The sequence below is a fragment of the Crinia signifera genome, chromosome 12 (genome assembly GCF_055691185.1).
Source record: "Crinia signifera chromosome 12, ASM5569118v1, whole genome shotgun sequence".
NCBI lineage: Eukaryota > Metazoa > Chordata > Amphibia > Anura > Myobatrachidae > Crinia > Crinia signifera.
This window is the reverse complement of record NC_139228.1, coordinates 61,629,658-61,646,549: the sequence shown is the minus strand read 5'-3', so window position 1 is coordinate 61,646,549 and position 16,892 is coordinate 61,629,658. Positions and strand designations below refer to the sequence as shown.

At 47.2% G+C, this 16,892-nt stretch overlaps 1 protein-coding gene across 3 annotated transcripts in view; it reads left to right on the top strand.

Annotated features, from left to right (window-relative positions):
• Nucleotides 1-15,653, top strand: part of LBHD2 (LBH domain containing 2) — a 46,081-nt gene extending 30,428 nt beyond the window's left edge. For all 3 annotated transcript variants that reach the window (XM_083165898.1, XM_083165900.1, XM_083165899.1), the window contains exon 4: nucleotides 14,317-15,653. In XM_083165898.1, the coding sequence (XP_083022024.1) occupies nucleotides 14,317-14,387 (71 nt within the window). In that variant the 3' untranslated portion in view covers nucleotides 14,388-15,653. The remainder of the gene's footprint in view (nucleotides 1-14,316) is intronic.
• Nucleotides 15,654-16,892: the final 1,239 nt, after the last annotated feature.

Here is a 16,892-nt window from a genome sequence, read left to right as displayed (position 1 = left end):
GGTAAATAAATACAGTAGTGTTACTGATGGACCATCCTATGGGCCAACCATAAAAGCGGGAACGAAATCGGATCGCATCGCGTCGTTCAATATCGTGTATGTGCATTTGTGGTATCCGATGCGATGCGATCCGATTTTTATACGGAGAATAGCATGGTGCGCAATTAACGTAGCGGGCGCCCAGATAGGAAACAAGTACCCATGTCACTGCCCCTGTCACATGCAGCTCTGTCCTCACTGACACATCACTCATCTCCTGATATACTCTGTGCTGCTGGGGACCCAGCTCCTCCCACTATATAACTCTCAGTCTGTGGCTTCCTGCTGCCTCCATTCCCCTCCTCACATCATGTCACTGCCCCTGTCACATGCAGCTCTGTCTTCACTGACACATCGCTCATCTCCTGATATACTCTGTGCTGCTGGGGACCCTGCTCCTCCCACTATATAACTCTCAGTCTGTGGCTTTCTGCTGCCTCCATTCCCCTCCTCACATCATGTCACTGCCCCTGTCACATGCAGCCTTGTCCTCACTGACACATCACTTATCTCCTGATATACTCTGTGCTGCTGGGGACCCTGCTCCTCCCACTATATAACTCTCAGTCTGTGGCTTTCTGCTGCCTCCATTCCCCTCCTCACATCATGTCACTGCCCCTGTCACATGCAGCCTTGTCCTCACTGACACATCACTTATCTCCTGATATACTCTGTGCTGCTGGGGACTCTGCTCCTCCCACTATATAACTATCAGTCTGTGGCTTCCTGCTGCCTCCATTCCCCTCCTCACATCATGTCACTGCCCCACTTACTGTACATGCAGCTGTCTCCTCACTGACATATCACTCATCTCCTGATATACTCTGTGCTGCTGGGGACCCAGCTCCTCCCACTATATAACTCTCAGTCTGTGGCTTCCTACTGCCTCCATTCCCCTCCTCACATCATGTCACTGCCCCTATCACATGCAGCCCTGTCCTCACTGACACATCACTCATCTCCTGATATACTCTGTGCTGCTGGGGACCCAGCTCCTCCCACTATATAACTCTCAGTCTGTGGCTTCCTGCTGCCTCCATTCCCCTCCTCACATCATGTCACTGCCCCTGTCACATGCAGCTCTGTCTTCACTGACACATCGCTCATCTCCTGATATACTCTGTGCTGCTGGGGACCCTGCTCCTCCCACTATATAACTCTCAGTCTGTGGCTTTCTGCTGCCTCCATTCCCCTCCTCACATCATGTCACTGCCCCTGTCACATGCAGCCTTGTCCTCACTGACACATCACTTATCTCCTGATATACTCTGTGCTGCTGGGGACCCTGCTCCTCCCACTATATAACTCTCAGTCTGTGGCTTTCTGCTGCCTCCATTCCCCTCCTCACATCATGTCACTGCCCCTGTCACATGCAGCCTTGTCCTCACTGACACATCACTTATCTCCTGATATACTCTGTGCTGCTGGGGACTCTGCTCCTCCCACTATATAACTATCAGTCTGTGGCTTCCTGCTGCCTCCATTCCCCTCCTCACATCATGTCACTGCCCCACTTACTGTACATGCAGCTGTCTCCTCACTGACATATCACTCATCTCCTGATATACTCTGTGCTGCTGGGGACCCAGCTCCTCCCACTATATAACTCTCAGTCTGTGGCTTCCTACTGCCTCCATTCCCCTCCTCACATCATGTCACTGCCCCTATCACATGCAGCCCTGTCCTCACTGACACATCACTCATCTCCTGATATACTCTGTGCTGCTGGGGACCCAGCTCCTCCCACTATATAACTCTCAGTCTGTGGCTTCCTGCTGCCTCCATTCCCCTCCTCACATCATGTCACGGTACTTGTTTCCTATCTGGGCGCCCAGGTTTTCTACGTACGGCACCGTAATGAAATCGGATCGCATCGCATCGGATTCGGTACTCGATGATGTACGATGGCATACGATGCTATCCGATCCGATTTCATTTTAAATCGGATCGTATCGCATGCGGTGACGCGATCAACCTGATTTTTACATTGGAATCAATGTTAAATGGTCCCTGAGACCCGATTTTACATTGATTTCAATGTAATAACCCCGCAAACCCACGATTTGTAAAGGAAACCCCCCCTGATGGTTTAAAATGCGCCTCCATTGTTAACGCCACCCCAGTATTGACGTCAACCCGAAGCGTGGCGAGCGCAGCGAGCCCCGCGAGGGGCGGCGGTACGCGTCCTCCGACTTTTTCATACCCCCACTATCCACGTCGGCGTGGAGTTGAGAATAGAATAGTGTGGCGAGCCACCGAGCCCGAAGCGTGGCGAGCGCAGCGGATACCTGTGAAGCCCGCGAGGGGACACGGATACCTGTGAAGTATCCGCGTCCCCTCGCCACGCTTCGGGCACGGTGGCTCGCCACACTATTCTATTCTCAACTCCACGCCGACGTGGATAGTGGGGGTATGAAAAAGTCGGAGGACGCGTACCGCCGCCGCTCGCCACGCTTCGGGTTGACGTCAATACTGTGTTTCTGTGCAGATGTGACAAGGGGAGGGCTTTCAAGGGTAAATAAATACAGTAGTGTTACTGATGGGCCATCCTATGGGCCAACCATAAAAGCGGGAACGAAATCGGATCGCATCGCATCGCGTCGTTCAATATCGTGTATGTGCATTTGTGGTATCCGATGCGATGCGATCCGATTTTTATACGGAGAATAGCATGGTGCGCAATTAACGTAGCGGGCGCCCAGATAGGAAACAAGTACCCATGTCACTGCCCCTGTCACATGCAGCTCTGTCCTCACTGAAACATCACTCATCTCCTGATATACTCTGTGCTGCTGGGGACCCAGCTCCTCCCACTATATAACTCTCAGTCTGTGGCTTCCTGCTGCCTCCATTCCCCTCCTCACATCATGTCACTGCCCCTGTCACATGCAGCTCTGTCTTCACTGACACATCGCTCATCTCCTGATATACTCTGTGCTGCTGGGGACCCTGCTCCTCCCACTATATAACTCTCAGTCTGTGGCTTTCTGCTGCCTCCATTCCCCTCCTCACATCATGTCACTGCCCCTGTCACATGCAGCTCTGTCCTCACTGACACATCACTTATCTCCTGATATACTCTGTGCTGCTGGAGTCCCTGCTCCTCCCACTATATAACTCTCAGCCTGTGGCTTACTATTGCCTCCATTCCCCTCCTCACATCATGTCACTGCCCCTGTGACATGCAGCCTTGTCCTCACTGACACATCACTTATCTCCTGATATACTCTGTGCTGCTGGGGACCCTGCTCCTCCCACTATATAACTCTCAGTCTGTGGCTTCCTGCTGCCTCCATTCCCCTCCTCACATCCTGTCACTTCCACTGTCACATGCAGCCCTGTCCTCACTGACACATCATTCAGTCTCTGATATACTTTGTGCTGCTTGAGGACCTTGGTCCTCCCACTATATAACTTATGTCACTGCCGCTGTCACATACAGTATACTAGCTAGGAGTGGACAGGTCACTTTCTCCCATGAAATCACCATCTTCAGCTTAAATACCTGTCACCCCAAATTAGCATTTTATTATTTTGGGGCAGAGGTAAGGTGGAAAAACACCAATTTGCTCCAAACACAGCCTGTAATATGGCAGTTAGGGGCTGATTGACTGGCACTTTATTTACTTTACTAGGCTTAGTACATAGACCCCCATAAATCCCCCTGTAAGTAATAATATCTTAGTTGTATAGTACCTTCCCTGCTGTACTGTCAGTGGCCCTAGGGTGTAATTGTGGGGATTGATCTGCAGTATATTATTTTGTTCCGAGCAGCAATCACATTTTCCTTGCTTAATGCTTTGTACATACAGAGATGAGAACAAGGGAATCCAAGAAATTATCCATTTGTCGCCTATAAATACAGACGCGTCGCCACAACAGGGGTCTTTAAACATGTTAATTTGTTGGCGTACATTGTGCTACCCTGACAGTAGCAGAATGTTGCGGATATACACATCAGTTGGGGGCTTCGGGAATAAATAATTGTGATTTAAAATAATTGATTTTCATTGTAATAATTAAATCAGCTTAAAAACAAATGTAACTGCGGCAGCGGCCGGGCCCCGGGTAACTGCACAAGATCTCTGCCCTATATCGGAGGGATCTTACAATCCTCTCTTGACCTCTTTATTTTGCCAAGAAGACAGATGTGGCTTTTCCGGCAGTTCCACATTTGTGACATTGCTAAATCCTGTAATCAGTTGTTCTGTAAAACCTCACTTTTGTCTGTCATCTCAGTCTGGAATGTCAGTCTCCTCATGGGGGCTCGATTCAAACCTGTTTGCACAGGTCCAAATTGGTCCCCGATGGTGGTGATCTGCGCAAATCCCCCGCAGCGAACGCCTTCAGTGAATTTTTCACTTGCCGGGGAGCTTGCTGTCTGATTGGTTTCCCGGTGATCACCCCGCATTTCATTGTTATGCCCACAAAAACAATGGTTGCGCCATAGGAACACTGGACGGACCCCAGTAAACACAGGCAAACAGATGATGTCACATGACCTCAGCGCCCGTTTTCAGTTCGGCCATCGCTGGCGACTAAAAGGTACAGTCCAGGTACTTTTTATAGCGAACAGAGGAAAAAGCATGCGTTAGTGAGTAACCATGGAATTATTTTTTCCTCTGTGCGGGCGCATGCAATGGGATCCGGGCGGTGGTGGGGGCGTGTGTTTGGCAGGGTGGCGTTACTCTGCTCACTAGGCAGCAAATTTTCGCAGCCTAGTTTGCAGGTCTGAATTACCCCTCACACTAGAGTTATGCCACCTAACGGCCAGGAGACCGGCGCCGGAATGCCGATGTCAGAATACGGACTGCCAGCATTCCAAACTTACATTTCCAGGGCAGGTTAGCATTAGGTTGGGGGGTGTTAGGTTTATATGCACTAGCATGGAATGAGGAGGGGCCCAGCAGCACAGAGTATATACGAGATGAGTGATGTGTTAGTGAGGACAGGGCTGCATGTGACAGGGGCAGTGACATGATGTGAGGAGGGGAATGGAGGCAGCAGGAAGCCACAGAGTGAGAGTTATATAGTGGGAGGAGCAGGGTCCCCAGCAGCACAGAGTATATCAGGAGATGAGTGATGTGTCAGTGAGGACAGGGCTGCATGTGACAGGGGCAGTGACAAGATGTGAGGAGGAGAATGGAGGCAGCAGGAAGCCACAGAGTTATATAGTGGGAGGAGGAGAGTCCCCAGCAGCACAGAGTATATACAAGGTGAGTGATGTGTCAGTGAGGACAAGGCTGCCTGCATGTGACAGGGGCAGTGACATGATGTGAGGAGGGGAATAGAGGCAGCAGGAAGCCACAGACTGAGAGTTATATAGTGGGATGAGCAGGGTCCCCAGCAGCACAGAGTCTTTCAAGAGATGAGTGATATGTCAGCGAGGACGAGGCTGATCGAGGTCCACAAAAACTGTTCTTGTTTCTGGAGCAAGGTCCCCAGTGTCTTCCTGTCTGTGTGAATGCCTCTTCTGGAAATCTATTATTCTTTGATAAAATATAAGCTCTACTGCTCAAATTGAGGAGCTTTTGGAGGGGGGCTTTATATTGCACTGCACTGAAGATTACTGTGTGTTCTCCGTCCCTCTGCGGATACAGCGAGAGAACAAGCAACAACTTCCCGTGCATTTATCAGTGTACTTTAGCTGTGGCCAGTTACATTACTTCCTGCAGTTATTCATTTGTCCATGCAAATCAGTGTGTCCTTGTAATTAGTTCAGGCTGTTCAGGGAGGTAAATACAGTATTGTCATTTTATTATGCATGTATACCTCCGGCTTTCCTGGGTGCCTTCATTACAGCCTGAACATACAGTGGCGTTCACTCCACAAGATCTGGGAAGTGCGGCACAAGTATTGTGGACAAGGCTATCACCACTGTGGTCCGCACTGAAATGACTGCCGGGATGTTGCTGAGTTGGGGGATGTAGGTCACACAGGAGGAGGTTGTAGTAGCCAAGATGGCAAATAATGAGATACTTGCAGAGAGTTCTGAAGAACAGATAAATGTCTTGATGTGGATTATAAATAGACACATCAGGGGTCAAAAAGACAAAAAAGAGGTGATTCAGGTTGACTTGCAAACTCTTTCTTTAATGGACAAAACCATGCTGTACTGCAGGTGGGGCAGATGTAACATGTGCAGAGAGAGTTAGATTTGGGTGGGGGGGGGGGGTGTACTTCAAACTGAAATCTATATTGCAGTGTAATAATAAAGCAGCCAGTATTTACGGATGCAGTTACAATCCCGGCGGTCGGGATCCCGGCGTTCAGAATCCCGACGCCGGAATCCCGACCGCCGAAATGCCGACACATTCTCCCTCTGTGGGTGTCCACGACACCCCTGGAGGGAGAATAAATTAGTGTGCCGAGTGTAGCGAGGCACCGGGCCCGCTGCGTGGCGAGCGCAGCGAGTCCGCAAGGGGGGGCGATCCACGTCCCCCCCTTGTCGGCATTTCGGCTGTCGGGATTCCGGCGTCGGGATTCTGAACGCCGGGATCCCGACCGCCAGGATTCAATACTGAATCCAGTATTTACCCTGCAAAGAAACAAAATAACTCACCCAAATCTATCTCTCTGCACATGTTACATCTGCCCCACCTGCAGTGCAGTACGGTTTTAAAAGACAACCTGTATTAGGCATAGAGATGACTTGAAGTTTTATTGCATCTACCCTCTGGATAGTTTTACAGGAGATCTCAAATATTAGTATTTATTTTGTTATGATAGCTTGTGGTATGTGTTTCGTGATAAAAAAAAAAAAAGAAGAAAAAAAATAAACCCCACGATTTGCATGATCATTATTTGCAAAGACTAAACCTTGATTGTAGTGTGTGGGTGACATTGTACGGTTTTGTTTGAGTAGAGTTGAATCATCACTGCTCCAAATATATGTCTTGAAACACATGTTCGTGCCGGCTGGCTTTTGCTCCTAAAGCATTGAGTACAGAGAGGTTTCTGTAGGGATTGTACGCCCACTCTCCTGTGCCAATAACCTCTCCCAATGCCCCTCCTCAAATGACCCCTAACCTGCAATCACCAATGTACAGATGTGTCCGCAGGCCGTCCGCAATCCTTCAAATTTTTTGTCACTGGCCATACGCAAGGTGATTGACAGGAAGCCGGCGTTTAGGGTTGTAACCATCTATTTTACGGGTGTGTCAGAAAAACCGCATGCCCAGGCGTTTGTGGGGAAGTCATGTGATGTCAGCTCCGGCCCATATCAGCCTGTTTTTGTCACTGAGTAAGTCCTGGGATACGCACAGACTGCGCACACTGGGGAAAGCATTCGATGGTGAGGGGCTTGTGAATGGATTTGCAGCTATTTGCAGGTCTGCGCTATTTTCGCGAGCTGTGCTAAACAATTTGCAGGCTTGCACAGGGCAGGATTGCACTCAGCGGGATGGCGTAAACCCGATTTCAGGAGTCAGAGCGGGATGTACTAAAGGAAAAATGGGGGGCCGGGAGGGGGTCCCGATTTCCGGGAGACTCCCGGAAATTCCGGGAGGGTCGGCAACCCTGGGGTATCGCCATACTTGGATAGCAGTACCCTATGGAAGCATATGGGCTTGTTAATACCACCCGCTGCTGCACGCACTCCCGGCCTCCCGGCCATACCTCCTAAAAACACAGCCAAGGTCCTTACGGCTCAGGATGGAGGAGGAGGGGCAAAGGGCTTTTACTTCCCGGCCAGAGAGAGCCCGGGGGTGTGACGGAGACCCCAGCACACCACATCACAGGTATCGTGGAGGCCTCCGTCACCGCACTGCGATGTTGATCGCATATGTTAGTACATATGTGATCAACATCGGTGCAAGGGGCGGCAATGTATTTTAATACATCCCACCCCCAGGGTGCCAGGCTTCCGTCTAATGTAATGGTAATGGTGGGCGGGTGCGCTACAGACGCATGGTTATGCTGGTGCGCGTGCGCTTGGCGGGATATGAGTCGCACCCTCCGGAATGTCAGGATGGTTACATCTCTATAGCAAAGCCTTAATCAGTGGTGTAACTAACATTTTTGCGCCCCACCCCCCATAGCCCGCCCGGCCAAGTAAAGTTAAGCACCCCCCTTACCCCTCCGCATTCCTGGTCCAGCACCGCATATATCCTCCTGGCTCCGTCTCCTGCAGTTCTAATGAAAAATTACATGACAAAATGCCTAATAGCATAGGCCGTCGCCTCCTCTAACAAAAACTGTCTGCTGTATGGGGGCAGCCATTTTGTCATGTAATTTTTCATTAGAACTGCAGGAGACGGAGCCAGGAGGATATCTGCAGTGCCGGACCAGGAATGTGGCGGCGGCGGCGGCAGCACGGGTGGCTCTCCCGCCACCCTCTCTGCTTCTGCCACCTGCTGAGTACCGGCGGCGTCCCGCTCACGCTTGCTCCCCCAAGCAGCCGCGGTGGCTGCAGTACGGTAGCTACGCCACTGGCCTTAATACAGAAGGATGTGCTTGCTGTTACCTTTCATTAGACTACATCTGTGCTGTGAGTATTTTTCTTTATTCATTATTAATTCGTAGCTTGTGTTTATAAATGTGTTTTCTATGCTGTCCCTTTACATTAAGCTGATAGTAGGTGTTGTTGTTTTCTCAGTTTCATAGCATGTTGCAGCCTTGCCTAGAGCCCATTGCTAACCCGGAGGGCTGGCTCCCTAGGGCGAGCTGGAGATATATATATAGGACACTGGATGACAGATAGAGCCAGTTGTGTGGGACATATAACTGAAAATATAAACCAAGGAGACATTGGGGAACAAACACATTTCATGTCATCCCTCGATGTGACCTATATTTATATACACATGAGCCAATCATTGCTTCTATTCCTGTGGGATCCTATATATATAATCCCCTGTTAAAAGGGTGCAGACTGACCGGATGAGCTATTCATTCCCTTTAACCCTTTGAGTGCCAACGTTGCTGTGAGAGATCCTCAAAATATCGGCGGAAAATGCCAGCGCCGCTCACAGCGACCGTGCTTTTAGTATAAATAAATAAATACAAATACAGTCGAGTCATTTGGAGTTTAGTTAAATATTGGCCCCAAAAAGGGAACAGTCGCTGTGAGAGGCGCTGGCATTTTTATTTCAGGATATTTTGAGGCTCTCTCACAGCAATGTTGGCACTCAAAGGGTTAAAGGGATTTAACAGCTCCTCGAGAAAGATGCCGCTCCGGCTCAATAAACCACTTGGGGGAAAAGCTACTGCCCGTATGTACATACTACGTAGGGGACGCATGTTGGCGAAAGGAAGGACTTGGATGGACATCGCGCCAGGTTGCCTATACCGCAAAGTGATTGGGGAAACAGAAACTTTAGATCACAGGGCGGAGTTGAAAAGATTAAGGTTGCGGAATCGATTTTAAAATATGGCGGTAAAAAATATATATTTTGATGAATTTAAGTGCATCTCCCCCTAAGGCAGCCATGTCCAAACTATGGCCCTCCAGCTGTTGTGAAACTACACATCCCAGCATGCATTGCCATAGTTTTAGCATTCCATAATAGCAAAACTGTGGCAAGGCATTATGGGACTTGTAGTTTCACAACAGCTGGCCGGCCATAGTTTGGACATGCCTGATCTAAGGCCTTTAAATGCCTCAAGAAAGTTGAGTTGTGTTGTCCTATGTTTATCTATAGGGGTTCCATTAGTGTTAGATAGATCCCGTCTTTCTACTAAAACTTGTTGGTTCCAAAATAATCTCAAATTCTGTTTTGGGGACCGATTCAGACCCGATTGTTGAGCAGCGATTTTGGCCCGTCTACAATGGTGGCGGTGAGCGCATGTGTTTTGCACTCGCCAGGGCTTCGCAAAATGAGTGACAGACAGGCGGTGGCCGCTGGGGTCCGCCCATCGTTTCATGGGCGTGCCCAAAAAACCGGTGGGAGCGCCCATGGAAACACTGGGCAGACACCTGCAAATGCAGGAGCGTCCCCTGACTGCTCGGGGCGGGCGGTGCCTACCCATGATGTCGGGAACCGTCCATGACAAAAATAAGTACAGTCTTACTTTTCAAAAAGAGATCTTTTCGGTATGAAAAGTAACCATCAAATGATTTCTCTGCGTGGACGCATGTGAGCGGTTATTTAAGCATACACATCCGTTGGCATCGTAGAGCGGGGATTCGGGCGGCCAGTCTGAATAACCCCCCCTAGTGCTTGTTCTAATGTACCAGACTGACTTTACTGTGGGTCTCCGGGGTGGCTTTTAAATGTATCACTGGCATCTGTTATTGGAGGTTTGGCCGGTCAAGCAGCGCCTTAGATTTCTATCTAGAACTATATTAAAACCGTCCGTGTTCTGGTTGGTTTCACTTGTCAGGAAAGTAATGTAATGTCCTCTTTCATTATGAAGAGGGAAAGAAGGTGTGCGAAATATTCAGCACATTTATTACAGTTTACTGGATTGGGACGTACAGAGGTTTGTTTACTAACCTGGGAATTCTATGGCATATGAGATGTTGCTATGGGCAACCAACCAGAGTTTATCTATTATCTTATAGAAGGTGCTAAATAAATAAGAAGTAGATTCTGATTGGTTCCCCACAGAAACATCCCATCTTTACTAGAAATCCCATCTCAGTAAATAAACCCCAACATGTCTAGGCAAAAAGTCAAAAGGTTGAGATGTCGACAGTAACAAAAGGCTGACCTATTTAAAAGATCGACATGGAAATGGTCGATGTGAGTTTCTCGTAATTTTATTTTGTTTCACTTTTTAGTTTGCCTTATTCATGCTTTACCATTCACGTGGAATCTAAATGGGAACAGTAAAGTGTGCTGAGGGCAGTGGTAGCATTGACATAAAAAAAACATGAAAAACCATGTCAACCTTTCATTTAGTTATTTATTTATTTACAGTGTCTTATATAGCGCAGCAGATTCCGTTACAATTTCTTATATACTGTAGCGCAGCAGATTCCGTTACAGTGTCTTATATAGTGCAGCAGATTCCGTTACAGGGTCTTATAAAGTGCAGCAGATTCCGTTACAGTTTCTTATATACTGTAGTGCAGCAGATTCCGTTAGTGTCTTATATAGTGCAGCAGATTCCGTTACAGTTTCTTATATAGTGCAGCAGATTCCGTTACAGTGTCTTATATAGTGCAGCAGATTCCATTACAGTGTCTAATATAGCGCAGCAGATTCCGTTACAGTGTCTTATATAGCGCAGCAGATTCCGTTACAGTGTCTTATATAGCGCAGCAGATTCCGTTACAGTGTCTTATATAGCGCAGCAGATTCCGTTACAGTTTCTTATATACTGTAGCGCAGCAGATTCCGTTACAGTGTCTTATATAGTGCAGCAGATTCCGTTACAGTGTCTTATATAGTGCAGCAGATTCCGTTACAGTTTCTTATATACTGTAGCGCAGCAGATTCAGTTACAGTGTCTTATATAGTGCAGCAGATTCCGTTACAGTTTCTTATATAGTGCAGCAGATTCCGTTACAGTGTCTTATATAGTGCAGCAGATTCCATTACAGTGTCTAATATAGCGCAGCAGATTCCGTTACAGTGTCTTATATAGCACAGCAGATTCCGTTACAGTGTCTTATATAGCGCAGCAGATTCCGTTACAGTGTCTTATATAGCGCAGCAGATTCCGTTACAGTGTCTTATATAGCGCAGCAGATTCCGTTACAGTGTCTTATATATAGAGCAGCAGATTCCGTTACTGTGTCTTATATATAGAGCAGCAGATTCCGTTACTGTGTCTTATATAGCGCAGCAGATTCCGTTGCGCTTTACAATGGTAGACAGTGATAAAACAAACAGGGTAACAACAGACAGACTTGGAGGTAGGAGGGCCCTGCTGCAAGATTACAATCTATAGGGACATAGGAGGGAAACACAAGGACAGGCACCAGTAATAGCATAGCTTGTAGGTCCAGAAGGGAAGCAATATGATACATAAGTGCCTCAGAGGGTTATGTGTGTAGAACCTAAATATGATAGGCTTGCCTGAAGAGGTGAGTTTTCAGGGAACGCTTGAAAGTTTGGAGGCTAGTGGAGAGTTATTGTGCGTGGAAGGGCATTCCATAGGGTTGGAGCAGCACGATGAAAGTCCTGTAATAGTGAATGTGAGCTGGTGATCCATGCAGAAGCGGATTGGTCGAGATGGGAGATATTTTGTGATAAGTAAATAGATATAAGCTGGTGTAGAATGGTTAATAGCTTTTTTATGCGAGTAGAAGTGTTTTATATTGAATACGGTAAAATACAGGTAACCGATGGAGGGACTGGATCAGCAGACGATGAGCATCTTTCTAGGAAGATCAGCCTAGCAGCAGCATTTAAAATGGATTGCAGTGGCGAGAGTCTGTTCTTGGGAAGACCAGTTAGGAGACTACTGCAATTATCTGCAGTATATAATGAGTGCATAACCTTTTCATTGTTACTTTCAAACTTTTGTCAATGTTGACCTTTTGGTGTTGGCCTTTTGACTGTCTAACTAGACATTGTCTGTGATCTATGCCAGGGTTCCTCAAACTATTTTCTCTGGGACCCCATCAGACTAAATAATGACAGGACCCCAGCAAGTGACTGCAGAAGGTCATCACATGTGTAATCAGCAGACAGCACATACTGTACATGGCAGCACTGTGGAGGCACAAAATGATGGGAGGAGTCTAACATAACAAACAATTCAAAATATTTTTCAGACTCCTTGAATCACTGACTGAGATTAGAAAAGTCATCAGCCTGATAGTCAGCTACATGGAGTCGCGACCCCATGCTGAGAAGGTCGGGACCCACTTTGGGGTCAGGACCCACAGTTTGAGAACCGCTGATCTATGCCATACCCTCCCCATGCATTACATGCTCCCAGTCACGATTATAGGACTTTAGTCAGGCTGCAGCCACTCTAGAATCCCTCCCACGTGCAACAAGACTCTCCGCTATTCTCCAACCTTGTACAGGCAGCTTATCATATCCCACAACCACCCACATAACCTCAGTAAGCTATTCTGCCCAATCGCATCCTCTCTATGCAGTCCACACATTACCCTACATACGTTCCCGTTCTACACTCGCACATCCCACTGATTCCAGGCCAATACTACTTTGTGACTGGATCATAAGACTCACCAAGAACCTTCAATTGTAAAGTGCAATGGAATATGCTGTGCTACAGTATATAAGAAACTGTAAATAAATAAATAAATAAATAATCTTATCTGACTAAACCATGGGGTCTCAAACTCGGTCCCCAGGAGATGCCGTCCTGCAGAATAGCCCCCCCACACACACACCGCCGATACCACCTTGGTACCATGCAAGGGGATGTGTAACAAAAACACATCCCTTTGCTGCCTCCACGGCAGGAGAAATCATTTGATGGTCCCGACCTATTTCACCTGTCTCTGCAAACAGAAGTCATTGCAAACTAACTTTTATTTGCATGTGCCGGGACGAAGATGGGGCAGGTGGCTGACGTCCTGTGACGTCAACCTGTGATGCCAGCCACCTGCCCCTGACAGGCCTCGGGCGCGCACACATAGGAATGCCCTACAGTTTCATGGGGACTCCCTTAAAACGTTGAGTGTTCCCTCGGGCGAGCCCCATTCCCGCCACCGTCCGCCCCCAAACCGATGTTAGCGAAGGGCTCGGCGACTATGCAAGTCACCAAGGCCATTCGCAAAGGGGAGCTGTACATGCGCATCATAGACCATGCGCATCGGGACTGGGCCGAGCTCGCTATACAGCGAATTAATCAGAATGAGCCCCATTAGACAGTAGCCAATCAGTCCATAATGAGTATGAATCTGCCGGACCAGTCTGCTCTACATATCCTACGGGTTTAGGGATCATATGGTGTAAACCAACCACTGGTCCTGTCGGTTATTAAATTGTAAACATTTTGAAAAATATATATTTTGTGTTTCTTACATTTTGAAACTTAAAAAAAAAAAAAGAAATTAATAACAGAAATGTTTCTTACTTGAATGCGCATCGGCACGTTTAACCCTTTGAGTACCAACATCTCTGTGAGAGATGTGCAAAATACCCGCAAAAAATGCCGGCGTCGCTCACATTTGTTATATAAATTCAAATGTTGGGTTAAAAAAGATTATATATTTCCTACATAAGGTCACATTCCAGGACATTATGATGAATAAAAATGGTTGCTTGCCAATTTTAAACGACAACTTCACTTGGCGCTCAAAGGGTTAACCGACAATAACAACAGTAGTTTTCCTGAGATCACAAATCTAAAAATAAGATCTGTTTATAAATAACTAGTAATAAAGTTCTCCCCTTTGTGTCGCAGGTGCCGCGCGTTCTACCCATGGAGAGGAACATCATGCCGGATGCAGAGCGGGCGGAAACTCTACTAATTAAAAGCTTTAAATATTGTATGTAATTTTTTTTAACGTTCTCTTCCACATGAGAAAAATGCTTTTGCCGGGCACCGATAGAACAGAGAATCAGCCATTAAATATCAGTGGAGTAGTTAGCGCTTATTCTAAGCAACATTGAGGACTATACCGAACTGTTCCGTCAGCCTTCCCGGAGTCTGGCGCAGTCCATTCTGAGTACAGTAGTTCCTCCTTATTTAGGATTGGAGTTTTTAGCTAGCCGACTCGTGCGCAGGAGACGCAGGCTCTTACCGTCTCAGCCCAGTGCTGGTGAACAGGCAACAACTAATAAAAGGATTTGTGCAAGGCTTCACGCAGTGATTAAATCCTTCTCGGAATGGCAAATGCCTTGAATTTCCTGCTGCCTAAATGAAAGAAAAAAAAAAGTAATTTGAAATCTTATACATGTCGTCATAATATAATCTTCTAGGGTTCGGAATTCAGAACTATCCTGTTTGTAAATAGCTTTTCATTTTAGGAATCTATAGGGATAAAAAATGTATACTCTTTAAGATGTGACAATAATATTAACCCTTTGAGTGCCAGTTTCTCTGTGAGAGAGGTGTAAAATATCTCTGCTAAAAAAATGCCACATTTGTTATATAAATTCAAATAAAAAAAATTGCGTAAAAAAAGATGATATTTCCTATATAAGGTAAACATTACAGGTCATTATGAGGAACAAATATGTTTGCTTGCCAATTTTCACACCTATTTTGACAAATTCGCTTGGCACTCAAAGGGTTATCGCTGGTGGTGAAAAATCGTTAAAAAAATAAAGCCCCCTACCCCCAAATTGTACATCACACTTAAGGGCCTGATTCAGCTTTGTTGGCAAGGGGAAAAAAGCACCCAAACTATGCTGTACTCCAGGTGGGGCAGATGGAATAGGTGCAGAGAGAGTTAGATTTGGGTGGGGTGTGTTCAAACTGAAATCTAAATTGCAGAGTAAAAATTAAGCAGCCAGTATTTACCCTGCACAGAGAAAATATCACACACCCAAATGTACTGTAACTCTCTCTGCACATGTTCCATCTGCTATAGGATTGAGGGAGGGGGTGAATATTAGGGGGTGGTCATTGATACGTCACCACCATGCTCCCACGAAATAAATCCGCAAAGTCCAAAGACATTCAAAACAATACGAACTTCTCTACAAAATCAGTTGGACGAAAGCAAATTCAATTTCTACTGTATTTTTGTTTTCCTCTAATTATCAATAAAATTAGCACTGTGATGTATTATCTAACGATCTATAAATACACGTTTCTTTCTGTACAGCGATCAGCCAGCTACAGTATATATAGAGATGTTAGACTCGTATATGAAGCGGGGAGAGCCTTCATTGTACAGTCATCAGTCAGAGGAAAGACGCCGGCACTAACAATTATCTGTGTGCCTTTTCTTTGGGGCTAAATTTGGTTCCTTTAGTAAGATATATAGTCTTAACAAACAGCATCTAGTTCAGGGTCAGACGTTAAAAGGCTGACAGATTTATCACCAGCTGCACCGGGTTTTGCTCATGAATATTTGAAGTGAAGGCATTTCCAGCGTGTGGGAGGAGATGAAAACTGCTTAAATTAGGTTTTCTTTGCATGAAAAAGCCTTTGCCCTGGTTGAAAGACTCGCTTATGAAATGCCACAACAATTAATCCGTAATAAAGCAGAACAGCTTTGCCCTGCAGGATAACAAGGCATTTGTATCGTGTGGGAATCTGTGGGCTTACAGGACCTACACACCTGCTTATATTAAGGTATTTTCTTAGTTTGGCAAAGTCGCTTCGAAAATACCCCTACATCGGTGTGTAGGGGCTATAGCAACAGCTGTCGCTGGCTGCAGTGGCTTAACAATAGCACCGCAGACCCCGCGATGGTGGGAAGGTGCTAAGTGTGGGCGCCGGGGGTCTGCAGGGGCTATTGTTACGCTGCCACCAAATCTGTTGTGGCCAGAAGTCGGGAAATGCAGATTTACTAGCCTGCTTCCCGGCGCTCCTTCTGGCTGGCTCCTTATGTCGCTCACAAAATGGCCGCCCCCTTACAGCAGACCGTTTTTGAGGATGCTAAAGGAGGCCGGCGGCCGGGACGCAGCCTAGTAAATCTGCAGTTCCGACACCTGGCTACAGCAGATGCAGTGGCAGGCCAGTGTCCCAGCTACAGAACAGTCGTGGAGGGGTAAGGCAGGACAGGGAGGTATTAATGGGGGGGCCCCAAATTTTTCAAGGCGGGGCCGCAGATATTTTCTCAGCAGGGTGGCGCATAATTTGTCCTTACGCCCCAGGCTTGCCGAGGTTGATGGGCGGTGTCCATTAATCTCGCTGATCCCCAATGTTCTCCACCTCTGACAGCTCACGCTGTGTGTGGGCTATCAACGCTGTGTGCTGAGCGACAGCAGCGGAGCACTGCCCGACCGAGCATAGCTGGGTCACCCTACACCCATCACTATGGGTGTAGGGTGACATAAAATAACAGACCACAACCAGCCAAACGT